General features: G+C 37.4%; 1 protein-coding gene across 2 annotated transcripts in view; it reads right to left on the bottom strand.

Annotated features, from left to right (window-relative positions):
• fam20b (FAM20B glycosaminoglycan xylosylkinase) overlaps window positions 1-26047 on the bottom strand; it is a 41504-nt gene extending 15457 nt beyond the window's left edge. For both annotated transcript variants that reach the window (XR_009267562.1, XM_058755692.1), the window contains exons 1-5: window positions 25873-26047; window positions 21232-21469; window positions 19811-20364; window positions 11587-11673; window positions 5745-5854 (exon numbers count right to left, since the gene is read on the bottom strand). Coding sequence is in view for 1 of the 2 variants with exons in the window: in XM_058755692.1 (XP_058611675.1) it covers window positions 5745-5854; window positions 11587-11673; window positions 19811-20187 (574 nt within the window). In the remaining variant the exon portion in view is untranslated. The remainder of the gene's footprint in view (window positions 1-5744; window positions 5855-11586; window positions 11674-19810; window positions 20365-21231; window positions 21470-25872) is intronic.
• Window positions 26048-27046: the final 999 nt, after the last annotated feature.

The raw sequence follows: 27046 nt of genomic DNA, 5'->3' as shown, positions 1-27046 counted from the left end.
TCCGTGTAAAATCAATATTAAATGTGCGTTCTGAGTTTGTCACACCACAGAAAAATATGTTATTAACCACCCAGCCAAATGATAAAAAAACCACCAAGTAAATAAAATAAGCTACAGTATCAAAATCTTGAAAAAATAAGCAGTATTCTCTGCTCTCAAACGCTGGGGGCGTGTCCGCTGGCGGCACTGAAACCACGCCCACTCACGGGAAAGCTGCCGTCTCTCAACTGTCTTAGCAGCTCATTTAATAAGGAGACCGAGTTGTTTTGTAAATGATCGTGACCAGGTTTTATGCATTTACGTGACGAAGGCATAGCTAGCTAGCAAACTGTAGGCTGTAGTAACTAACGGTAATGACAGTAACTTATGATTGAGCCGTGAACCAGAGGGCTGCATTGGGTTTGGGCTCCCGCGGGACCCAACGCAAATCTCGCGGGAGCGTGCGGTTTTAGCTTTGCTGTGGGCGGGAGTGGGCAGTCAGAAAATTTTCGGGAGACCTGCGGGAAACAGTGGGATTTGGCGTGCAATAGTAATGGAGTCAACACATGAAGTTGAGAAGAAAATTAAAGCGGCTGTTTACATGACAAAAGCAAAACAAGGCAAGTCAGACATCTGGAAACAATTCTCAATGGGAAAAAAATTAAACTTCGTAAGCTGCGACAGAAAAATGTGTCGCACTTTGCTGTGAAGACATCAGACCGTTTGACTTTGTTGCTGGGAAAGGCTTTGCTGACATTGTTCAGCACTTTGTTAATGCAGCTACTAAATATGGTACATTTGATGTGAGAGATGCTCTGCCACATCCAACCACTGTCTCGACATATTGAGGGAAAAGCACAGGCCCTGCAGTCGGCTGTGGCAATGGAGATAAAGCCCATCATTGAGATGTATGAGTGTGCCATTACAACGGATATATGGACTGAGGATTACCATGAAACTTCATTCATATCCAGCATCATTCATTATACAAACAATGATTTTGTTCAAGTCTGAGACCGCAGTCAGTCAGCAATATACTTTTCCTTCATAGTAATATGGAGTAAGTAATGTAAGGCCCAGTGATCACATTTGTTTAAGTATAGCCTACTTTATTTTTGTAATATTTTTTTTAGTAGGCCTATTTAGGCTATTTCCCTTTTTTGCAATAGCCTGTTAAGCAAGCTATTTTGAATGTGAAATCTGTGAGATTTTGAGGCATTTTATTTAATTTTGTATTTAATTTAAATTATATCTAGCCTATTTTCTAAGTTCTATGTGTTTATTTATGTAATAAGTTAAAGTTATTTCATATTTGGCTTATTTAGCCTACTTACAGGTAAACTGTCTGTTATGAGTTAAATTGTTTGTTTAGTTAATCGTTTGGTGCGAGCGTATCATGCAGTAGCCTATACGTTTTAAAACTGAGGCACCGCTAGTTTTGTTTTAACGGTTAATATTTTATAACGGTAATAAAAAATACCCAATGTTTTTGTCACGTGTGGTGCTTTGGTTTAGAATTACTTCATCTTATTTAAACACAATCATGTTTAAAGCCTGTTATTCTGGATGTTAACTTATTTAGTTTGAGTATTTGTGTACATTTTACACAAGCTCTGAGAGAAAGTCCGTGAGAGCGGACGGGAGTGGACACAAACATTGCGGGCGGGAGTGGAACAAGCAGGTTGCGGGAGCAGGCGGTCCTGGTCAGAAATTCAGCAGGAGCGGGTGGGTGCAGGTTTAAGAAAACAGTCCCGCACAGGGCTCTACCGTGAACCACTGATGCTAATGCACTCTAGTTATTAGGTGTGTTCGACTTGAAGCAGCGCTGCAGAACGATCAGTTTATGACATCAATTTACCGCGAGAGCGATTCGAAAGCATCAGGAGCGCCTGCTCTCTGTAGCTCTCACTGTACTTTCTACTTTGACGTCACACACCGATCGGTCTGCAGCACAGCTTCGAGGGGCCGTGCTTGGTGGCTCAATTGCGTCATTGAGTCATGATTTAGCCCCGCCCAAAAAATCCTGATCACGAAAACGGTGAAAAACTGTTTAATGGTCTAACTCCACAATTAAGTGCTACATAGTTCACATTCTTTGTAACATGTTTCAGCAATGCATTTCTAACATGTATAATGTTTACACAAACAATTCTCAGAATTGACTTTACACAGACTTTAAGCTCCATTCAAAATGGCAGCGACAAGAAGTGACACTGAGTATTGGTGACAGGATGCAGGCATGTCTAGCGACGTGACAAAGTTGAGAAATGTTTGACTTTATACAAATGAAGCAAGCGTGCCTCACGTCCCGAAAAGTGAAGCCATAACATTTAGATCGCCCGCTGGTGGCTGGCGGCAGTATAGGTCATAAACCCCGCCGCCCTCAACATGTAAACATTTTTCTAGTGAGTTTGGTTTTAGTCTGTTATTTGATGCTATAAAAAGGGTGTGTGGCGTCGTGATTGTAATCTTGCGATAGGGTCTGCGGGAGTTTGGGTGAGACTTTGATACCGCAGCTCCAGCTCATGATCACTACTGCCCAGACTCGGGCTCCAAATGACCACATTGACGCAAGATGACTTCTGGCTTCACTTCTCTACAGTGGAAGGAAGTGTCCATCTTTTTTTAGTCTATGAAATGACTTTCAGGAGAGAGAACAACCAATAGTAGTGATGACTCTGTCAGTGGAGCTCACACACCACCTGTCTCAAATGCAGTAAAGGCGATTTCACTGTTCTATATTATTTGTCTGTAAACACATACATGGATATAATAAGATGATGTGTGGAAAAGTGCGTGGAAACTGTTGACAGTCTTAATGAGTTTTATTCATACAATGATATTTCTTATTGATTATATGATGCAATGAGCATTTGAGGACTGATGCAGTTCATACTAAACAAATTTTCTGAGCAAAATGTTCATATTTAGAGACAGGGAAATTGATTATCTTTTATTTATTAATTGGGGGGGGGCGGGCTTCATGTATTCCTAGATAGCTACATAATTACTTGAAACTCCTTGATGGCTACTGTCAAAATCATAATTGCATGATTTAATGTTAAATATTTGCCAAATATTAGTACTACGGGTCTGCACTTAGTCACACACACCTTTGTGCTGTTCCTGTTATACAGTATTTTAGAGTAAAGGTCCTTGAACACTGAGTCCGAAATTTTCATATGCGTTTTTTAGTTTTTTTTTTATTTGTATTCGTCATCCTTTCCTATCAAAATGCTTGCTACGGATGCAAAAACGCAGAAAATAGAACCTGATCCGAATTTTTTTTATGACGTACGAATGTTTCGGAAGCAGTGTGTAAATGTGATTGACAACGCAAGGTCGTGTTTATTTTTTAACGTGCGAAAATTTCGGACTGTGTGCAATGACCTTAAGTAGTAGGGATGCAACAATACAGTTAGCCTTTGTTTTTTAACCAAGGTTTTCTGATAGCTGCTATTTTTTTTTTTAAATCCACTAGAGTTTAATTAAACCCCCAGTACACTACTGTACACATGGATTATCATATGTCTACTTGAAAATTCTTTTGAGAAAAGTATTATTTTTATGGATTGACCATTATTAACACATATAATGTGTGTTTAATTCATAGTGGATGCCAGAGGGCACCCTCGCACAGAAACTCCACATATGCATCACAGAAGTAAAACTCATGACGCTAGTGGAAATCCCTTTCAAAGCATCCCATTCGTTTCAGCTATAGTTATAACTGATTTAAAAAAAAAAGATATAATGCTTTGAATGATAAAATATTACGAAAATAAACACTCGACTGTGACAATGGGTTAGGTTATCTGTGTTCTTAAAGCCACCTAGGGAATTTTTTATAATAATTAAGCATATTTATAATCCATTGCTAATCAATATAGCCATTTTTATGGTATTACATATATATTTCAGAGTCATTCTGCGATAAGAAGCCACATCAGATCACAAAAGGAAGTTGTTTCAAACACTCGACTGATGTTGTGTTGTAAAATGTTCTCTTTTGTTGGACAAACATTCTGATTGGTAGAACTCTTTTGCTGTTGCTTGATTTGAGAACTGTGCATGGACAGAGGTGTCACCAGATTTTTGCATAGTTTAAGGCCTTTCCACACCGAGCACGAAATGAATTAGCCTTCTGCTAATTCACGCCTGCACGCCAGCCAACAATGCATTTTTTCTTCATGTAGCGTATCTCGTGTGGTTTAAATCGTCCGCTGCTCAATATACAGCATTATATTAAGATAAATAACTTGTGTTTCTTTATCAGAAACACAAAATATCCATGCTTACAAGAATAAATCTGAAATAATTAGAGGTACAATTAGCATCAAGCTACATTGAAAAATGTATGTAATTATTAAGGTTTTTCCTCAAACTCCACTTTAAATCACCATCGAGTGCTTGTAATAACTTCCGATTGTGATCTAAAATGGATTTTGCTTCTATAATAGGCAGACATGCACTCTTTGTATATTTTAAAATGGACTGATCAATACCTGATTGTCATGCGTCATAAACATCCTTTATTGTTAAAAAAAATACCATGAGCTGCATAAAAACATATGAGAAAACCTCTCTTCATAATTATAGGTCTATTTACTTTCATATTTCATGTTTCTCTTTTTTTTTTTATATGCGGAAGGGCAAGAGATATGATTACATGATTGACAGGTCTAGAGTGAACGAGCTCTGAATCATAAACACTCGCGCTTGTGGAAGATAATGGACAGTGCTCTTCAGATCACATAATTCAGTGGAGAATTAATAGAACTGTTATTCTGTATAAAGAACATGTGAGAATAGTCTGTTCTTAAATACCAACAATAACAAGAACTCACTCTTCTCTCGAGGAAAAAGTCCTCTACTTCGGTGTTTTTACGCTTGTGCTCAATACAGTCTTCTGAGCTTTTAACGCCACCGTGTCGACCTTTTGGGTAACAGTAGTTGCTCTGGCCATGTGATGTGATGCTCAAATCTTATTGGATGGCCCGTGTTTTCACTTTGCGAAACTGAAAAGATTCGTCAGACTGGATGAAAAAAAAAAAACATTTGCATTTTCGGTGGGCGAATGTTTGCGGTCTATGTGGATGCATCCATAGGAAGCTGTTGTTTTATTCCAGTGCGTCGTCGCGTCCGAAATTCGTTTCTCTTTTTTGCACTCAGTGTGGAAATGCCTTTACAGTGACAAATCATACCAGGGTACTTTGAGGTCAAAATGCATAGCTGCTACGCAAAATGCATATAGGTTGGCAGGTCTGCTATTGTGGTTTTAACGACCAACAAAGCTGTGATTGGTTGTTTTACAAGATGGTCAGGTGGCCTCTTGTCTAAGTGGGCAGTTTTGGGCTAGAAAAAGTCTGGCTCTGTAAGATTTGCTCCATATTTTTTATGTCTGGCCACATATACTACAGTATATTTAAACTCATGACTGTGGCTAAGAGAAAAGTACTTTAACTTGATTGTGCTAATGATAAATTAATGCAAAGCGAAGCATTTCAGTTTTTGCTATGACCTCAAAAGTGGTATTGAGAATTGTCAAATTGCATTGGTATCTTATGTACTACTGAAATATCATGGCACCAGCAGATATGGACTGCAGCACAATTTTCCAAACAAGAAATATCTTTTCTGTGCTGGAAACGCAAGTAGTGGTTCCAAATTAGGGAGGGAAGATGAGAGAATGTGATAGAAAAGGAAAAGGGAGGGATCATCTCAACAGACAGAAAGCATTGAAAGAATGACAGCGTGAAACTGACCGTGCATCAGGAAAGTGCTCAGCAGTTGATCTGTAGCTACTGGCTTAATCTCAGTACGTAGATTCATAAACCTCCCCACCACCAGGGGCGCTCTTCTAAAACCTAGGATCCTGTAGGAAGAGATTGAGAAGCTCATGACACATCAATATACAGCTGGTTATCAACACAGTTATGAAAGTTTACATTAATAATATTTACGTTGTCATATGCAGTGCGTGTGCGATTGGGGAATCCATGGGCATGGGCAGACTGCAGACCTAAGCCAAGATTACGTTGACTCAATTTGTGCCGAAAAGTGAAGCCAAAACATAAACCCCATCGCCCTCTACATGTAAACGAATGTTAACAAATAAATTACCAAATTACCAAATAAATTACCCCCCCCGCCCCCAAAACACTGTTTCTGTCATAATTGGTTCAATTCGTGCTAATTTGTGTTCAAACTCTGTAGACTAAACAGCCAACTTAAGTCGCCTCTGTTTCTGTGGTTGTATGTGTAAGATAATAGCCACAATGTGCAAGAGTTATTCTGTTTACCTGATGTAGTAGATTTAATGTGGATGTGGTTTGGATCGCAGTCTTTATATCAAGTAGGTCAAATAATGCGACGGGTGTTCTGTTGAGTACTGCAGGTGCGAGTTTACCAAACATGTTTTTGCTGTCACATAGTATCTACACTGGACGCGACAATGCATTGCAAATCATTTGAACTTTGTATCAGTACGTCATAAATAGGATCAGTCATCAGTTTACTGTCGGGGATTTGTTGCGCCGCACTGTGGCGCATCCAGTGTAGACAGCATCACTGATTATAATAAGTTCTATTGTGTTTTGTTGCGCCGCGTCGCTCGCGTCCGGTGTAGCCACGATGTAAGTTAATGTCGCTTTCTGATGCTGCATTTGAATTTTCATGACACATTATTTGAAATTAGCGCAGGCCAAACATTTTTCTCTCGGTGCGCAGGCCGCCTATTGAGGAACCCTGCTTTATTGTATTGACAGCTATAGGTTTGACAATATTCTAATATTATCTAATTTCCCAGATTATTTACACATTTTATTTTCTAGAATATAGATGGGCCTTTAAAATACACAACTGTTAAAAATTTTGGGCTCAGTAAGATTTATTTTAAATGTTTGAAACACATTTCTTATATTTACAAAGGCTGCATTTATTTGATCCAAAAAACAAAACGGTAATAATAATCATTATTACAATTTAAAATAACTAAGATCGCAAAGCTGAATTTTCAGCATCATTACTCCAGTCTTCAGTGTCACATGATTTTGTCATATTTTGTGAAGTGTATATTATATATATATATATATATATATATATATATATATATATATATATATATATATATATATATATATATATATAAAAGTGCTGTCAAAATTAGCGCGTTAACACATGCAATTAATTTTTTCAGTTTAACGCGTTAAAAATATTTAACGCCGTTAATGCAGGGGCGGAGCCTAGGGTTGGCCACCCCACTCATAACTTCTGTTTCTGTCTGTTTTTTCTTGACAAGAAGTGCATTTATTCAGTCGCAGAATGTCTTTACGAATACATCAATCCTGAGACGTTTCAGACACGCGCTCCAGCTTCACTTCAGCGGCAGGCGCGAGTCAAACAGCGCAGAAACCGGCGCGCGCTGTAGTCTGTATCAATTCACATCAAAGCACGAAATAAACTACGTGCATGCAATGTCGTGGTCAGTTATGGCATGAAGTTACCAAAAAGGCGATTAAAGCTGCCTTAAAACTGTGCATGCATGTAATATGTTATATATGAATTACATTAAGAACATGTCTCTGAAATGGTTTTCAAAACTGTCCTGGAGCAGCCCAGCACTGTCTCCCTCATCTAACACACCCGATTCAACTCGTCAGCTCATTAGTAGAGACTGAAATGGGTATGACCTGAAATGGGTCAGAAAAGGTGATGAAAGTTACGATGCGTGTCAGATTTGCATCACGTTTAGCAGCAGCAGCTCTTAAAGAAATAGCAGCCAAAAACAACCTAATAACCAGCTGCTGTGATGTCTGTCCATCTATATAAAACTTTTATATAGCTGTAAGTATTTATCTGTATTTAGTTTATAATTTAGTGTTTGATAACTTTTTTCAATTTCTTCTACTGAGGGGTAGCCTAGCTAAATATTAACAATAACATTGATTATAATGGATTTATGTGAAGATTGTTTTAAGTTCACTTACATTAGAAGTTATTTTTAAAGTCTTAATTATAATGTAATGTTTAATGGCTATAGTCAATGGTTAAATATTAAGGGACATTTTTTTAGGGAAATCAGTATTAATTGGTATCAGTGATACTGGCCTTCAGTCATAAAAAAAGATGACATTAAACAAATATTAAAAATACGTTGTTTGTACATTAATTTGAAGATTGAATGTGAAATTATTGCAATATAAAAGTATATTTAAAAACTTTCGGGATTAATCACGATTAATTTCAGAAAAAATGTGCAATTAATTAGTAAAATTTTTTTAATCGATCGACAGCACTTATATATATATATATATATACACACACACACACACACACACACACACAGTATCTCACAAAAGTGAGTACACCCTAAGTGATAACAGCTATGCGTTGTTTAACCATACAAAGCCACATGTCCTATTCATCACGTTCATGTTTTTGTCTGCTTGACAGGACCATACAAATGTGTGTATCTTGTATTAGAGCAGTTAAAATTTGGCGATTTGAGTACAATTCTCTCATACTGACCACTGGATGTTCAACATGGCGTCTCATGGCAAAGAACTCTCTGAGGATTTGAGAATTAGAATTGTTGCTCTCCACAAAGATGGCCGAGGCTATAAGAAGTTCGGTAACACCCTGAAACTGAGTTACAGTACAGTGGCCAATGTCATACAGAGGTTTTCCAAGACTGGTTCCACTCGGAACAGGCCTCGCAAGGGTCGATCAAAGAAGTTAGGTCCTTGTGCTGTGCATCAGGTGCAGAAACTGGCTTCAAAAACAGACGCATGAGTGCTGCCAGCATTGCTTTAGAGGTTGCAGAAGCAGAAGGTCAGCTTGTCAGTGCTCAGACCATACTCCGCACACTGCAACAAGTCGGCTTGCATGGCCGTCGTCCCAGAAGGAAGAATCTTCTGAAGCTGGCTCACAAGAAAGCCCGCAAACAGTTTGCTGAAGGCAACCTCTCTAAGGCCGCATTTACACTGCATGGTTCAAGTGACTCAATTCCGATTTTTTCCTCCCATGTGGCACAGATCGGATATGGCCCACGATCGTGTAAGCAGGAAAAAAAATCACATGGATTCCGATATTCTCCGATCGGTTTCAGGCCTCATTCATATGTGGAAATAAATCAGATTTGAATCGGATACGTGCATTTGCGCCTGCCGTGTAAGCGGTCAGATCGGATATTCCCCTGTAAATGCGACTCCTACGTCATTGAAAAGTGAGTTTTTTTAAACATTTCGCGGTACAGACATAACTATAAAAAAATGAAACATCTCTAGCTGAGTAGCAGAGTATTAATTTCGTTCGTTTGTTACATAAAAGGCGGTCTGACGCTGAAATATGTTGCTTTTGAAATCACGCTGAGTGCTCATTCCCGCTGTTGTTGTCAGTTACGGCTCGTGCACGGACGAGTGCTTCAGTCCCGTTCGTTCCATTGAAACCACAAAATAAAATGCACACAAACATGTCCCTGCCTTTGATATACAATCACTGATGAACGCATTTTGTTTTAATTACTAAAAAAAAAACACAGACCATGTGAAATGTTTAACAATATCTACCACCTGAGTATTATTCCACTCGCAAGCTTTCAGCGGAGCTGCGTACATCACTGTCCTGAAGAATTTGTACTACGATATATAATTATTTTGATGTATAGATGTAACTATTGCATTAAAAACGTTTCTATATGAATTCAATGTCAATAAATTAAACTCAATGCACTATTCAAATTGATTTGTGATGTCATATGCTATTTTTGGCTTGTTTCACCAAGTTCAGTGTAAAAAGCACACATCGGATACAGGTCACTTTTAAAAGAAATGTAAGCACGTCGTCCAAAAAATCGGATATAGTCACAAAATCGGAATTGGTCATCAAGACCTGCAGTGTAAATGCAGCCTAAGAGCATGAATTACTGGAACCATGTCCTGTGGTCTGATGAGACTGAGATAAACTTGTATGTCTCCAGACCTGAACCCTATTGAGCACCTGTGGATCATCCTCAAGCTGAAGGTGGAGAAGCACCATGTGTCTAACATCCAGCAGCTCCGTGATGTCATTATGGAGGAGTGGAAGAGGATCCCAGCAACAACCTGCGCAGCTCTGGTGAACTCCAAGCCCAGGAGGATTAAGGCAGTGCTAGATAACAATGATGCCCCTACAAAATATTGACACTTTGGACACAGTTTTGACATGTTCACTTAGGGTGTACTCATTTTTGTTGCCAGTTATTTGGACAATAATGGCTATATGTTGAGTTATTTTTAGAGGACAGTACATTTGTACTTCTATACAAGATGCACATTGCCTACTCTAAATTATATCCAAGTTTCATTTGCGCAATATTGTCCCTTGAGAAGATATATATATATATATATATATATATATATATAGGTTCTCCATCAAAATGTTTGAATCCCCCAGCAGAAGAGCACTACATTCAGGTTTACTGCTGCTGTAAACCCAAGTTTTTTCATTATTATGTAATTTTTAAAGTGTTTCTGGACAGGCTTAGCAGTGTAACCAATTGCAGGCATGTTAGCTATGTCCATGCACGCAGAAGTCAATTTAAGGCCTAAAGGGATTGTTCAACCAAAAGCAGTTCTTTACTCTCATGTTGTTTTAAACCTGCATTATTCTTGTGGAACACCACAGGGCTTCAATTTCAAATGTGTTTCTCACACCTGGAATATAGGACACCAATCCACAAAGACTACTTTTATGATATTCCAATGGTGTTTTTCTTCTCTTTTTGGAGCTTAAGCAGCCATGGTCACAATGAACCTGTGTTGCATGGAAAAGAGCAGAGTGAACAATATGCTGTGTCCCAGAATAAATTAACTGCGTATGGGTTTGGAGTGACATGAGAGTGAGTTCACAGTAGCTCATGGAAATAAGAAACATCGCCTGACAAGATGTTTTAGTGGAAAGCAAAACATTGGTAATATGGTAACGATCAAAATCAAAGTTGACAGCAGGAATGTAGAAAACTAAAAGGCTCTTGGCCCTCAGCGTTTAACATCATGCTTGTGAACACTTTAATGTGAACATAATGGCATCTGTTTACTAATTAGATTCAATATACTATAGTTTCTAGTGATGGATTCTGCTGGTGATCAGCTCTAATCAACCGAAAGTTAAAGACTTGAATTTTTACACGTCTTTAGTTCTTGTGGCCAGGTGCAGCTTAAGTTATTTGGGTACTGTTATCTTTGGGGAGTAAGTTTGCTGAAACTCAAAGTCGGGGGGTTGATTTCCTGAATTGTCTTTAGATGTTTTGGTTAAGTGGTCACGTCTGAGACTGTGCAAGGTAAACACCTTTAAGGACTGCCCACTGAATGCCTATAAAATACAATTTATCTCTGTCTTAGTTAGACTTTTGATGACTGCAGCGCCACGCAGCGCATTCTCAATAAAGACCTCTGCTGAAGATACCCAAGAGGCTTCAGAGTTTTCTAACAATGTGTTAAGAAAATATCGTAAAGCAAGGTAATTATCACCCTAAAACACTGCCCGCAGTTGGAGAAATGCACAATTCAGTTATTTGTTCTAATCGTGCAGTCCTAGTGTGTGTCTCTGTGTGTGTCTGCACATTACCTGTCCAAGTGGAAAGCAGCAATTTCTGCATTATGCCGATCGTACCCTGCGTATGGCTCTCCTTCAACCACATAATCTCTAGTGTACCTAATAATAAGACAATGAAGAAGATAAAGACATAAGATAGGCGAACAGTAATTGAGAGAAAAGCAAAAGATGACACAAAGATGAACATAAAAACATTGTTATCCATGTCCTAATGAATTCAGGTAAAAAAAATAAAATAAAATAAAAAAGTGGGCAAGCAATTAAAGCCTTCTCTTGTACACAAATGTTAGTTTTTGTTTTAACCAGCTGTGACATGATTTTGCTAGTCTCTTGGTTTCAATTTATGTGGTGTTGCATTGTGTGTACAGGCCTAAAATGAATTTCCATTGCTCCACATTACAGTATACTGAACATCAGATATGTTCTGACTGGCTGTGATTGTGTGGTGTCACACAGCATTTTCACATTTAGTGTGGACACTGTATTAAGAGTAATGAGCTTAACTAGTCAATCCACTCCTAACATAAATGCATATGTACTGCTTTCCTTGTTCCCGAAACAGCAGGACGTAGTGAGCAAATATAAGATTATTTGAGTCTTCAGACCTGATACCTTAACAGTATCCAACACACACAATGCCCACTTAATGAAAGACCCATTTTTCAACATAGACTGTCGGGAAGCTTATGTAAAATCCTATATATAAATCCACATATAATAAAGTGACTATTACACCCACAGAAAACATGAATACTGTGGCCAAGCTGAGTTCGCTGCTCGGAAACCTGAAATAACATTTTTCAATCCAGAATCAACCGAACTTATTGAGATTGAGAGTATTGCAACAATTTTGTGTCAAATTATGTGCGCGTTTATTCCTTCACATCATTTTGAAACTACTAACACTGCAGCTTATTTTAAAGGTCCCATGACATGCTGCTTTTTGGATGCTTTTATATAGGCCTAAGTGGTCCCTAGTACTGTATCTGAAGTCTCTTTCCCGAAATTCAGCCTTGGTTCAGAATTTCAGCCACTAAGAGAGAGTCCCACAATGAGCTTTCCTTAGGACGTGCCATTTCTGTGTCTGTAGCTTTAAATGCTAATGAGGAGGAGAGAGGCGGGGCAAGGTGGAGGGTGGGTGTGTGGCCTTAACCAGCTTGCGCTACCATGCGCTAATGTTGACAGTGGATGTATCGCAATGGCTCGTAGACACACAGTCGTTCAAGCTTTTCAGTTTGACCCAGAATCTGATCCAGATGGAGAAGCACCGGATGAAGAAGTTGCAACTCAGCGGCTACAGCAGGACGTCTCCGAATGGTCAGTTTTAAATATTGTGTCTGTATACGGTACTTTAGTTGGTTTGTTTATGTATGCTGTTACAGTTATTATCATGTAGCTAAAGCTAGCCATAGGCTCTGATGAAGGAACTAAAAAAATTACTTCGGTGTTCATTTGTACATCCAAACACTGAGCAACTGCCATGCTTCGCTCGTTTGCAAGCCATGATGTCTCTCGAGGAAAAAATAATAATATTGCGGTCGCCTCGCACGGTAGTAGGTCAGTTTCTCATGGGTGGGCAAAGCAAAGAAAGGGGAGGTAACCTTTCCCGTATGACGACATAAAGGGAAGTTTCCAGATTGGGCCATCTGAGCTTTCATTTTCTCAAAGGAGAAGCAGGATACCCAGGGCTCGGTTTACACCTATCGCCATTTCTAGCTACTGGGGGACCATAGGCAGGCTAGGGGAACTCATATTAATGTTAAAAAACCTCATAAAGTGAAATTTTCATGCCATGGGACCTTTAAGAAAAAAAAAACTGCCTAAAGGCTATATTACACTTTACTTCTTAATCTTGCAAACCTCAAGCATTAAACACTAGCATGGCATTCCACTCAAAAAGTCTTGACTTTCTAACCTCTTATTTGGAAGATATCCCACACTCCACTTAGAATGGCACACAATATAATGTGACACGTCCGATTCGGATGTTTGGAACCAAAAAGTTCAGTCTGGATGTGAAGTCATCAGAGATAAGGTGTGTTTGATCAATGACCTTAGAGATTAAGGACACCAGGAGAGCTTCCTCACTTATCTAAAATCCCTGTAGATCCATGATAACTCTAATAGGCTCAGATAAGAGCAGGCAGCTGAACTCACCTGAAATGATGACAGATCAGCTTTGTGTCCTAAGTGCACACAAGCAATTTTATTCCAGAAATATTCTGGTAACACTTTACAATTAGGTTTTGTTAATATCACTATTATTTCATGACACCTAATGCATTAAAGGGATATTTCAATCAAAAAGAAAAATTCTGTCATTAATTACTCACCCTCACATCGTTCCAAACCCGTAAGACCTTTGTTCACTTTCAGAACACAAATTGAGATATTTTTGATGAAATCTGAGAGCATTCTGACCCTGCAAAGACAGCAACGCAACTGACACGTTCAAGGCCCAGAAAGGTAGTAAAGACATTGTTAAAATAGTCCATGTGACATCAATGGTTCAACCGAAAACAATAATGACATTATTAAAAAATTCTTCTCTTCCATGTCAGTCCAAAGCACAATCACGAGAGTACCATGACGTGTGCTTGTGATGCTGCTGATGTTGAACAAGCATGCGCTGTGTAACCTTGTTTTTACGAGCAGAGGAATGACCGAACAAAGTCATAATTTAGTATCTTTGCGCAAAAAAGTCTTGTAGCTTAATAAATGTACTGATGTCACATGGACTGTTGTCCCTTCTACATTTCTGGGCTTTGAATGTGGTAGTTATGTTGCTGTCTATGGAGGGTCAGAAAGCTCTCGGATTTCATCAAAAATATCTTAATTTGTGTTCTGTAAGCGGTTAAATGTACTTCCACCTCGGCTTTTATGCTGTTATGACGCAAGATTAATGTAAGCAGCCTACTGCGAACACGCTTGTAATTCACTTCAACTTTTTTGAACTGTATGAATGATTATTTTATGTTCAAGTGGTGTGTGTAAGGAACTGGAAGCAAGCAGAGAATGGCTGTTTCTAAAACACGCAGTGCCCTCTGCTGTTAAAAACTAAGCTCAGAATGGATTCAAGAGAGAATTTGCGATGCATGGATTTATTTTCCCAGCACTAATTTGTATATTACTGTTCAAAAGTTTGGTAAGTTACAGCATGGATGCATTAAATTGATCAGCAAAGATATTTATAATGTTACAAAAGATTTCTATTTCAAGCATCAGTTTCCACAAAAATATTAATCAACTGCTTTCAACATTGCATTTTCAGAAGGATCATGTGATAATGATGCTGAAAATTCAGCTTTGCTATCACAGTAATAGTTTATATTTTAAATAGGGGTGTCAACGTTAACGTGTTAACACATGCGATTAATAAAAAAATTAACGCATTAATATTTTTTTAACGCAAATGAATCGTTTGATAAGGTTTGGCTCCAACTTCTTCCCGTCATCGCAGTGCGGAAGGTTATCTATCATTGTGTGATGAGGGTACAGCGAACCAGTGTTGCCAGGGTCGCGGCACAAGTGGGCTATTTTGAAAATACAGTCGCGGGAAGAAATTACATACAGCCGTGGGTTGTGGTTTTTTGGGCTACTTTTATAATGTTCAGCAGAGCATACATGTTAAGGCTTTTACACAGCAGAAATAAACATGACAACAGCCACTATAGATTATATAAGATAATACACACGATTACGATAGATATGGTCTGTATGTGATTTTCTTGAGTTGAATGTGTACATCTGAAATGCAAATTTGTGCAGGGTTATAAGGGTGATTCTTAGACTATAGGAACTTTTATGTTCTTTGGTCATATTTTTAAAAATACATATAATTTTGGACAAATTCCTCTTTCTTTGTCAAACTAACAATAAAACCACCTTAAAAACCTTTTACTACCTTTCTATTATGATTTTTTCATACTTTTCAACCTCCTTATAGGTGTCAAAATCACTGTTTTCTCCTTGTCGCACACCCAGACTTTTAAACTTCAACAATGAAAATACAGTTTAAAAATATGACTTATCTGGTAACCAGAGGCTGCGTTAGACTTTAATATTATCCGTCATTTTGACGAACAGGGTTGTAAAAATTCCGTCATAATCTATTATTACCCGTCAATTTTATTTTCGTATTTTAATTATAATAACCCATTTAATTGCTTTTATTTTTGTTCACGTTTTCATTTTTAATAATGAACCTAAAGGACGAGCATATTGGCTTATGCATTTATTTATTTATGAAGAGAACAGATGAACAGAGACTGTGTCAGTGACAGCGGAGGACACTTAAAACAAAAAAATATGCTAGTGCTGGATAAAAATTTGCTTTACTATATTCGCCCGTGAGTAATCAAAGACACAGCAAAAGACCTTTATTCAGTCTCTCCAGGATTTCACGATTTTTTTGTGTGATTTTTGCGATCAAAATGACTGATTTTGTGGTGGTAATTTCCATAAATTTGTGACAAATTTGCGATTTTTTTTTTTTCTTTTAAATTATGATATCACATTTACCAAATTCACTCAAGTGAAGTCACCTTTATTTAGGCTATATAGTGCTTTTAACAATACAGATTGTGTCAAAGCAGCTTTACAGTATCAAATAGGAAAATAGTGTGTCGGTAGTGCAGAAGGACAATAATAAACACTCAATTTTCAGTTAAAGGCAGTTCATTATTGAATTCAGTGGTGTCATCATCATCATCACAGCTCAGTTCACTTCTAATAGTATTTGTGCAATCAAGTCGACGATATCGCTGGAAATTAAGTGTCCCCAATAGGCTGCACGATTAATCGCATGCGATTTTGAACCAGCTGGAGTTTATTAAACGTGCAGATTATGTATAATGTTAGATGCACAATATTCACAAATAACAAACAAAATGCATAAAGCTGGTTTATTTTGGTCTCTTAGTCAATTCTGAAACATTTTAACTTTTAAAACAACCTTAGGACCCTTTTTCCACCTTACCTATGTAAACATTAACAAAGAAGAATTGTAGCTGTACATACTGCTTGTAAATCCAATTCATACATTTGGTATTTTGGTCTCTTAATAAATTCTGATATATTGATATATTATATATTGATATATAAAAAATAGAAGGGGAAAAAATTCAATAATTAAACAACACTGCGTCGTCAGCGTTGGTATTGTATCAGACTTTACTGATCAGTGTGCACTTAATGCACTTAACATTATATGAAAATCAAGCTTAAATGGAGTTAAAGTTTTTGACCAGCGAATGGCTGAGATGGAGTGTCATTAGAACGGCTGTGACTGTTATCTGAGGCAGCAAGTGCATCGCAATATATGCTTTCATCAACTTTTACAGGTTATATAACGTTGATTGTAGCTATATGGGCGCTTAGTTTTTCTTGTTGTTTAATACACTTGGTCAAAATCTCAAATTAAGCGCTTATGCACAGGATATTTAAAACGTACAAAAGTATATTTGCTAGATGGCAAATAACCTACTTCTCCGCTCTTCAAACACACAAAAACATTAGCCTTTACAGACATAGTGTTTGAGTAATGAAAACGCTGTACTATTCAAACATCAATTATTTATTTACCCTTTCATTGCGAAAAAGCGGAGATCTGTCTCCTCCAGGCTGTGCGCGGCACGTAAATCTGAATGGAGGCGGGGTGAAGTTACGAGGTTACGCTGAGATGATCCAATGGCATTACGAAGTTTTACTGACAAGCTCTTTTTAATGCTTATCATTGGTTAAACATTTTTAAAACCCTCTGATTTAAAATAAAAATACAGAATTATAATAGAGATATGAAGTTTGGATAATTTTCCACGGCACACCTGACTGGGCTAGGGTATGGCAACTGCATACTCTGCCATACGGAAACACCGCCCTGCTCGTGCAGTATATCGGGATATTGCTTAGCCCGGTCCTTGGCACTGATGTGAGGAGGCAGGTGAGACAGATTTGCCACCATTGTTTCTTGACAGACTGCTCAAATACACAGACGTCATCACGTGAACAACATCTGAATCCACGTAACGTAAAATAATTCAATTAGATGATTATAATTTTTTATAATTTTTTTGCGGTTAAATGACGAATTATGCAGGATCACAAAAGAATGCGACATTTTGCTTATTTTGCATTGTATTCAGCGATCGCGGAATCGCGAAAAACTGGAGGGACTGTTTATTTTTGTTCTGGAGACGATCGTGCGCTCTGCTGCCTCACTGGAGCGAGGATCAGTTAATATATTTATTCTACGTCATTTCCAAACATGCTGTACCTTCAAGGGTGTTTTTAAAAAGCTAAACATTTTAAGTTAAATAAGAGTATTTTGCATACATGGAATGCTAAGTATTAATTCAAAGCTAATCAGTGACGCTATCTTCCATTTTTTCACAAAAAACTACAGAAATGTAATTTCCACCACAGTCATTTCCACCACGCTGCCTCTGTGGTGGAAATGACATTTATGGTTACAAAGTACAATTAGTATGTTTAATGACTTTGTGAATTGAGGTTAATGAGTGTGATGAATTTAAGACTTTTTCTAATAAATATCTCTACTGTTTCTCTACATTCACGTTAATTCATTGTCATTTCCACCACACCCTGTCATTTCCATCACCACACATTTTTTAAAAAACATTGAAAAAGTTCTCATCACACATCAAAAATGTATCCACAATTTATGAGATCATGCTCTACTTAATATAAAAATTCAAGTTATTTATTTTCTAATAAGCTCTTACCCAAACCAATATTAAATTTCAGAGTGTGACAGGTGTACAGTTCAGCATTTGGTCCTTAGGGCAGTTAATTTATCTCATTGACAAATGTATAATTATTTTACATTGTGGAAAAACTGGTAAAACTAGTTACAAAAATGATTTTTGACAATTCTTCAGTGGCATAAGTTATTCTATATTTAAATAACAGCTGTATATTGAGATGTGGTGGAAATGACATTTGTTCATTGCAGGTCGGAAAAATGTAAAATATTATCAATAAGTTTGTCCTCTTACAGACCTTAAAACTAGACAAATTATTTAAACTTATGAGACTGTGTTACGTGACTTTTGAACAAGTTTTTATTATTCAACTTCACAAGGCCCCTATTTGAAGAAACGCCCATAAAAGGCTATAAATAGCATATTTTAACAACAGTAAACGACCAAATTCCACATGTGATCGTAAAAGGAAGTTATTACAAACACTTGGTGGTTTGAAGGGAGTTCTGAGTAAAAGTGTACTATTAATTTCATAAATTGTCTTATGTAGCATGATGTTAATGTTAGCTCTAATGCACCTGCAGAACAGGTCCAATTCTTCTTCATAATGCATTTTGTCATAATACTTCACGTAAGGTCGCAAGAAATGTTTTATTGTTTTATTTTATTGTATGTTTTATACCTGGCGAAAGTGTGAAAGGTTCTGTTTCCTTAAACTAGTTTGTCATGCATTTATTTATTTCAACACCTTTACAGGTAAATCCTAGTATTTTAAATTTGTGATTAACCATGATTAATCACAGTCCATGACTGTGATTAACGCAATAACATTTTTTTAATCGATTGACATCACTAATTTTAAAATAAACTAAAATAGAAAACAGTTATTTTAAATTGCAAGAATACTTCACAGTATTACTGTTTTACTGAATTTTTGATCATTAAAAAAAAAACAGCAGTGTGTATATAGAAATACATAAACCTAGTTTAATAAATGCTGTAAAAGCTTTGTTCATTGTTAGTTCATGATACCAAATGCTTTTAACTAAACTGAATCTCATTACCGATATCCTAAACCATACAAATCGAAAAAATTAAGAACATTTGAGAAAAGTTCTTTAAGATTTTCCAAATGGTTAGTAGGTTCTTCAGCTCCACTGTTCCTAAACCCAGGCTGGCATTTGTTTTTAATAAATTGTCTCACATTTTGAATTGCTTCCTGTTTGTATTACTGTTTTGTTTGTGTACTGTTTTGTTATTAGTGTTGTTGTGCTCTTTCTTTGCTCCACATTGTTATGCACGCTCAGGTCTCTGAAAGGTGCTGTATAAATAAAAATTATTCTCTTATTCATTCATTTCTTTTTCTATTTCAGTCACCGGCTTTTTCGTTCTCTAACTCACTCACTCACTCTTCCCCTCTTTCTAAATCACTCACTCCTTTCATTTTAACCTCATTCACATTCTCATTACTTTCTCTCTCTTTCGTTCCCCATCTTAATCATCTCTCTCCTTACCTCTTGGGTTTGAATACCACTTTCTGTCCTCCGTCGAGCACCAGTAGGGCTTTCAGCTGGGTGCCTTTATAGCCCACATCGGCCCTCTCCACGCGAGCGGTGGCCAGGGCATTCAGCACGGCGGCTAGCTCGGGCGTTTCGTCCGGGTACACCTCCCGTGGACCCACCCACTGGGCGGCCACTTCCCAGGGTGACTGCAGGGTGTGCGTGAGGCGAGCTCCCTTGGCCAGGGCCAGGCTGGCCTCCATCTTGCGGAAGGCCCGCAGGTCACGGCGGCTGGCGGCCGATCCCTCCCCTCCATCCAGCAAGAAAACCTTGGCCAGGCCGAGGAGAAAAAGCACAGCGCACAGCACCACTACACGCTGCTTCAGCTTCATCACCTCCCGCAGCCGGACGCCCACCGGCGGCCCACCACGCCTGAGTCTGCCAGGAGACACGCACTTACGCCTGGGGCATGGCACTGCCCGCTGTCTGACCAACACCACCACCGGTCAGGCAGGACAAGAGCGGGTCGAACCACCAGAATGTTAAAGAGTGAGGACGGATGACACTTCCTGTGAGAAGAGAGAGTGGTTGTCATTTTAAAGGAATAGATTTGTTGGAAATTTACTTAAGTCTCAGACCATGCTACATGTAGACGAGTTTGTTTCTTTATCAGAACAGATTTGGAGAAATTTACCATTACATTATTTGCTCACCAATGGATCCTCTGCAGTGAATGGGTGCCATCAGAACGAGAGTTCAAACATCTGATAAAAACAGACCATTAATTGATGTCTTGTGAAATGAAAAGCTGAGTTTTTGTAAGAAACAAAACCAATCAATATGCTTTTAAATGTTTCTTCAGGTTAAAATACTTAAATAAATGCTTCCATTGTCCATTATATTGCTTTCTCCAGTAAAATAAAAAAGTCATCTTGTCTGAATCAGGAGAGAAATGTGCACAGATAAAGCACCATTTATAAGTGAAAACAGTCCAAAACAGTTATAATCAAATATGTCTATGGATGTTGAAGAGAGTGAACAACAGGGGATGGACTTTTTCATTGGAGGAAGCGCAATTATGGATTATGGACTCAAATTTTGTCCAGAAGAGATGGGTTAATGGTTAATGTTACTCTTAATGATGGATTTGTTTCTTACAAGCATGCAGCTTTTCACTTCACAGGACATTAACTGGTAGACTGGAGTCATGTGGATTACTTGTGGAATATTGTGATGTTTTTATCAGCTTTTTGGACTCTCTATATCTTGGATGGGCTGAGAGTAAATTGTTGGGTGAACTATTCCTTTAAAGCACAATTTTTGATTTAGAACAGATCTATAATTTATACTGTACTGTATGACTGCCGTGAGTCAACACAGACATGATGCTGACAGGCATAGTATAAAATCAGAGCACTTCACATAAGAGCACTCACTGATGCAGGAGTGCTTCCTCAGTTATATAAGGAGCTGGTTGTGTCTGCGTTTGTGCTGCTTGTGTTCAACGTGACAATCTCGCACACACGCCAGCTTAAATCCTCCTAATATATGATTTGGAGTCCAGCCTGGTGTGTGGAGGGTGGGGCGGCCACCTGTCTGCTCAGGTGTATCTGGTCTGTTACTGTCTGAGCGAGTCTGGTTTCTGTGGCACCTCTGAGCACAATCTTGAACTCCCTAAAGTAGAAAAAAGACAATAAGAATACAAAGCTTCTGGCACATCAATAATTCCAGGTGGGTGAAAGCATTCTAGATCTGTTTGTTTATTCAAAAACACATTAAAAATACATACAATGATTTGAATACACCTCTTCTGAGATGAACATGTTTTTAACATCTGGATTAAAATTTCCTTTTGATATTTTTTTCTAGGAGAAATAATTAAAACATCAGGGTGATAAAGCTGTCCTGATATCATAATAAAGAAAACGCATTAAAAGAATGAGATTCTTAAACCTTATTAAATAGGCATAAACAAATAAATATGCATAATCTTTATTTTTTAAGAAAGATTATTAATATTTGAAAATATTACAAATAATGTCATGTGGTGAAGACTTCCCAAAAACAATATTTATTATTACTTTGTTTAAAAAAAGTGAAAAAAAAAAAAAAACTTGACACATTTAAGATTTATTTAGTTTTTTTCTAATCTATAAATTAATTTGATCAAAAATACTGTTAAGAACTTTAATAGTAATAAAATTAAATATTATTAAAATTTAAAATAAGTATTCTATTTTAATATATTTTAAAGTACAATTTATTCCTGGGATGGCAAAGCTGAATTTTGTGATGCTTTATATTTTTTTGTATTAATTTTTTACCGTCAAAAAGACAATTATTATTATTTTTTTTACAGTTTAATGCAGGGTTCCTCAATCGGTGGCCCGCGGGCCGGAGAGAAAAATGATTGGCCCACGCTCATTTCAAATAATGTGGCATAAAAAATGAAACGCAGCATCAGAAAGCGACATTAACTTACATCGTGTCTACACCAGACGTGCGCGGCACGACGCTACAAAACACAATAGAACTTATTATAATCAGTGATGCTGTCTACACTGTCTACACAGTAAACTGATAACTCGTTCTATTTATGACGTACTGATACAAAGTTCAAATGATTTGCAATGCTTTGTCTCGTTGAGTGTAGATGCTATGTGACGGCAAAAACATGGCAAGTGTGAAGAAAAGAAAAGTGGACACGGAAAATAGATGATTCAAATGTGAATGGACTGAACAGTTTTGAGTGAGTGAGTGATACCATCTTTGTTATGGATGTTGGTTTGCAGTGATTTTAACATAAGTTTGCTTTCATTTATTTTCAAGATATGAGGTAAAATATCTATTGTTGCTTTCACTATGGCTATAAACCTCACCCAAAATAATATTCAAACTCACATTAGACACTTTTAACATTGAATAAAGCACATAATCATAACCTGTCGCGGGTGGTTAGGACAAAAATTACATGGAAAAGATACTTTTTATCTAAATAAACTACTGGGGGAAAAAATCTGAATATTTATCTTGTGACCATCTTGTGTCTATTTTAACAAAAGCAACAATAATATAATAATTGTAATAATAATAATAACAAAAAAAAAAAAAAAATATATATATATATATATATATATATGTGTGTGTGTGTGTGTCAGTGCCCCTTGGCTTGATATTGTTGGCAGAATTCGGCCCTCAGCGAAAACTAATTGAGGAATTAAACTAATTTAATGCATCCTTGCTATAAAAAAAAAAAAAAAAAAAAAACTACTATGATGAATTGTACTCTAAATGGCTCACATTCAAGGACATCTTGACTAACACTCTTATAACAACAAACAGAGGCCATAATTACATTTCAGTATAAATTAAAGATTTATTCAAACATACACCCAAAGATAGCAAACTTCAAAACCTTTAGCTCCACTGCTCACAAAAGGACAAACTCAACAAAATCTCAACAAATGCCAGCAATCAATATGCATAGCCTCAAACACATGCAACATTCCTGACGGATCTCAGGGTCTACATTAAAGTGAAAGAGAGAGGCAGCAGAATATCGGCTCAAACAGACTGCGGTGCTGAGCCCTGACAAACACAGAGCAACACACTCTCAACGCTTCCTGATCTCAGCCTGGGGCTTATCTGGGTCTGAGAGCGCTGGCACTCCAAAGACTTCTACTAAACACACATACACATTTACTACTGTGCTCTGCTCTCTTATATCTAGTATGTGGGATCAGCCCACTCATGACAGCGGAATAAAGGCAGACTTTTGGCAGACATCCACAAAACACATTGCTTTGATTATAGAACATTACATGAGACAAAAAAAAAAAATCACAATGCAATGTTTTTTTCTTTCCTAATGCTATATTGATCTGCATCGATACTCTCTGGTGCCTTTGTGAAGAGCAAAAATAGACATTTCTTTAGACTGGAGTCACATGACAAGTGCCGATCCAGGGCTCAATAACAAGGATGTTGTTATGGAGTCAGTTTGAGAGTTTCAGGCCACTAAATCTTATTATGTGCATGCACTTTTATGCATTGTAAACATATAAATGGGTTTTGTGTGATTCACTGAATGTTGTTGTTGTGAATTCTGCTTATTTAAATACGTCACAAAGGTCAAGTTATCTGTCATGGAGTTTCATTATAGCTGCATAATTTCCAGCTATTATTGCAGTTAGGCTTCTCAAATTGGTTTGGTCAAGTGGTACTCCAAGAGTGCCGATATTTAGTCCAACTGAACACTTCACTAGTGTTCTGGACCAGAGTATATGTGAGCAGAGAGAAGTGAAAGCTGAGTGTTCAAAAGTTTGCTCTCAATGTCAACCGTTTATATTTGAATATATTTTACAATGTAATTTATTCCTGTGATGCAAAGCTGAATTTTTAGTATCATTACTCCAGTCTTCAGTGTCACATGATCCTTCAGAAATTATTCTGATGATTTGCTACTCAAGAAGTTATTATTCTAAATTCTTAATTATTATTATCAAAGCTGAAATCAGTGGTGTTGCTTATGTTTTTACAAAACCCCTGACGCATTGATTAAAGATTGCTTGATAAACAGAATATGCAAAGAACAGCATTTATTTTCAATAGAAATTTTGTAACACTAATTAGGTTTACTGTTATTTTATTTACTTATTTTTTGGTAAATTATATGTTCCTTGCTGAATAAAACATTAATTTCTTAAAAAGTACTGAATCCAAAAATATGAACAACAGTTTATGTAACCGATGTTGCGATATTGCTTGACAAATAAATAAAATGTGTGTGTGTGTGTATATATATATATATTTTTATTTATTTATTTTTTTTAATTTATGGATCCTTTCCATAGAATGTGATGTGTCCCTATAGCTCCACATTTTAGCGTTTAACAATGTACATTTATAATACTATACTTTGTATTATATTACCTTGGCATTAAATTGTTTCTAATACAGCGCCTGAGGGAGTGACAGCAAAATCCTTCTCTTTCCTGACAACTGTAATCAATCTCCCTCAGATTTTTTCCTCTTTTAGAAAGTCATAGAAACACTATCTTTTTTTTCCCTTTTCTTTTGCTATTGGAGTAAATGGAATGCAAAAATGATATCTGCTGTAGCTTCTGTTCACCAAACTATGATGATTTCCGCTTCTTAAAACCCTGAAATAAGAAAAGGGTCAATGCAGTAGTCCAGAAGCACAGGACTCCAGAGATCTCACACGTCTCTCTTGAGGAGCACAGTGGTCTTCTTGACAACACCCATCTCACAAACTCTGGAAATGTTCTCACATGTACCTCTAACAGAGAAGTGCGGTCACACACAAAATGTGTATTATCCATGCAAGAAGCTCTGATTCACACACCAGCCCAGATCTCTGCAGATGTTTGGCCTTTAGTCAAGTAATCGGTCTGAAGACATGTATCTCCTCATAAGACACAGGCAGGTGAGCAAGTGTACATTCATCATGAGACTGGGTGGACCGCCTGCAGCATATCCTGGCCACGCAGGCACTAATGATACACAATCAGCCATTCATATGAACTCCAGCTACACGCTAACACACATTTATCACACCTACTACACAAACAGCTTCAAGTGTAAAGTTATACATGCAAATACACCAGCTTTTACATTTAAGACGGTCAGTAAGGCGCCGCTAGACTGACCGGACCGCAGCTGTCAAACCTTTAAACACACCTAGTATTGACTTTTATTACATTTACACAAATATAAGTAACCTGTTGACATAAAAACAGTTTGTTTAACAACTAAAAATGAATAGTGAAAGTGTGTCAAATTAAGCTCTCACGCCATTATGTATTTTACAAGCGAGAGTGCTAACGACGGTTAGCCAGCTAGCTCAGAATTCCCTCGTTTTCTTCATATTATAGCGATGAAATAACCAAAGATATAATCCAACGACACCGTTCTGAGCTCACCGTAGGTGTACCTCTATATATGAGTATCTGCAGTTGCTGTTAGTGAGTTGAAGTCCTAGTTTTTAGTCACAGCATATCCGTACGGCTAACAGGCTAACAACAGTGAAACCGTGACATTTAAAGGCATCGACTCACCCTTGAGCTACTAACGAAACATTTCAACAGAAAAACCCCAAGACACTTCCGAGATACGTTTATCGTCAATATCCAGCCGCTTGTGGGTCAGGCTCCATTCATCGCTGCTGCTGGCTGTTTGTGTCTGATTCTCTGTGGCTCTTCCTGACTGCGTGTGCACACACACACACACACACACACACACACACACACACACACACACACACAGAGAGAGAGAGAGAGAGAGAGAGAGAGAGAGAGAGAGAGAGAGAGAGAGTCTGATAGTGTTCATGATTGTGAAAGGCATAAAAGGGGAATGAAAAATAATGCTATATAACTATCGGCATTGTGCGACGTTTTTCCTCTAAAAATTTCGGTAGTTGTTTCAAATGTCACACATTTAGAATAAACACACCAAAATTTCTAAACTATTTAACTCATAATGCGAAGAATAGTTGATATGACATAGATTTTGTATACATGTATAAATAAATAAAGTATACATAGTTACATATACATACAGTATTTTCTTCTTGACTGTCTCTTAACGCTGAACAGCAGGGGGAAGTATCACACAGAACTACTCTACAGCTGTGATCAAACGTCCATATTAATAACATCGATCCATAACATTTCTTACATTGTGTCATGATGAATGTGAGAGAAAGAAAAACAAACAAAAGCTTCCAGTTCACCGAAAAGGTCAATTCTACTCACCCTCGTGTCGATCTAAACCTGTGCGACTTTCTGCGGAGCACAAAAGTTATTTCAGAAATTCTGGTAAGCACCAGTGCTGGGGAGCAAGTAGTTACATGTAACTGAATTACGCAATTTAATTAGCCTTCCAGAAGAGATCAGATGAGCTAAAAAATTTAAATCCAGACTCAAAACTCATCTGTTTTTAGCTGTGCATTTATTGAATAAGCACTGAGCTACGTCCGAACTGACTGCACTGCATTTTATGCATAATCATTTTCTATTTTTAACGGTTTTAAATTCATTTTAAATCAATTTTTATATCGTTTCCTTGTTTTTTTCAGTGACTATTTCACTTACTTTTATGTAAAGCACTTTGAATTACCACTGCGTATGAAATGTGCTACATAAATAAACTTGCCTTGCCTTACAAAATAAATGTTAACTGTAATTGTTACAGTTACTGAGGGAAAAAAAGTAACACTTTGTTTTAAGGTGT

The sequence above is a fragment of the Onychostoma macrolepis genome, chromosome 20 (assembly GCF_012432095.1).
Source record: "Onychostoma macrolepis isolate SWU-2019 chromosome 20, ASM1243209v1, whole genome shotgun sequence".
In the NCBI taxonomy this organism is placed as follows: Eukaryota; Metazoa; Chordata; class Actinopteri; order Cypriniformes; family Cyprinidae; genus Onychostoma; species Onychostoma macrolepis.
The sequence above is the reverse complement of the archived record's forward strand: the minus strand, read 5'-3'. Positions and strand labels throughout refer to the sequence as shown.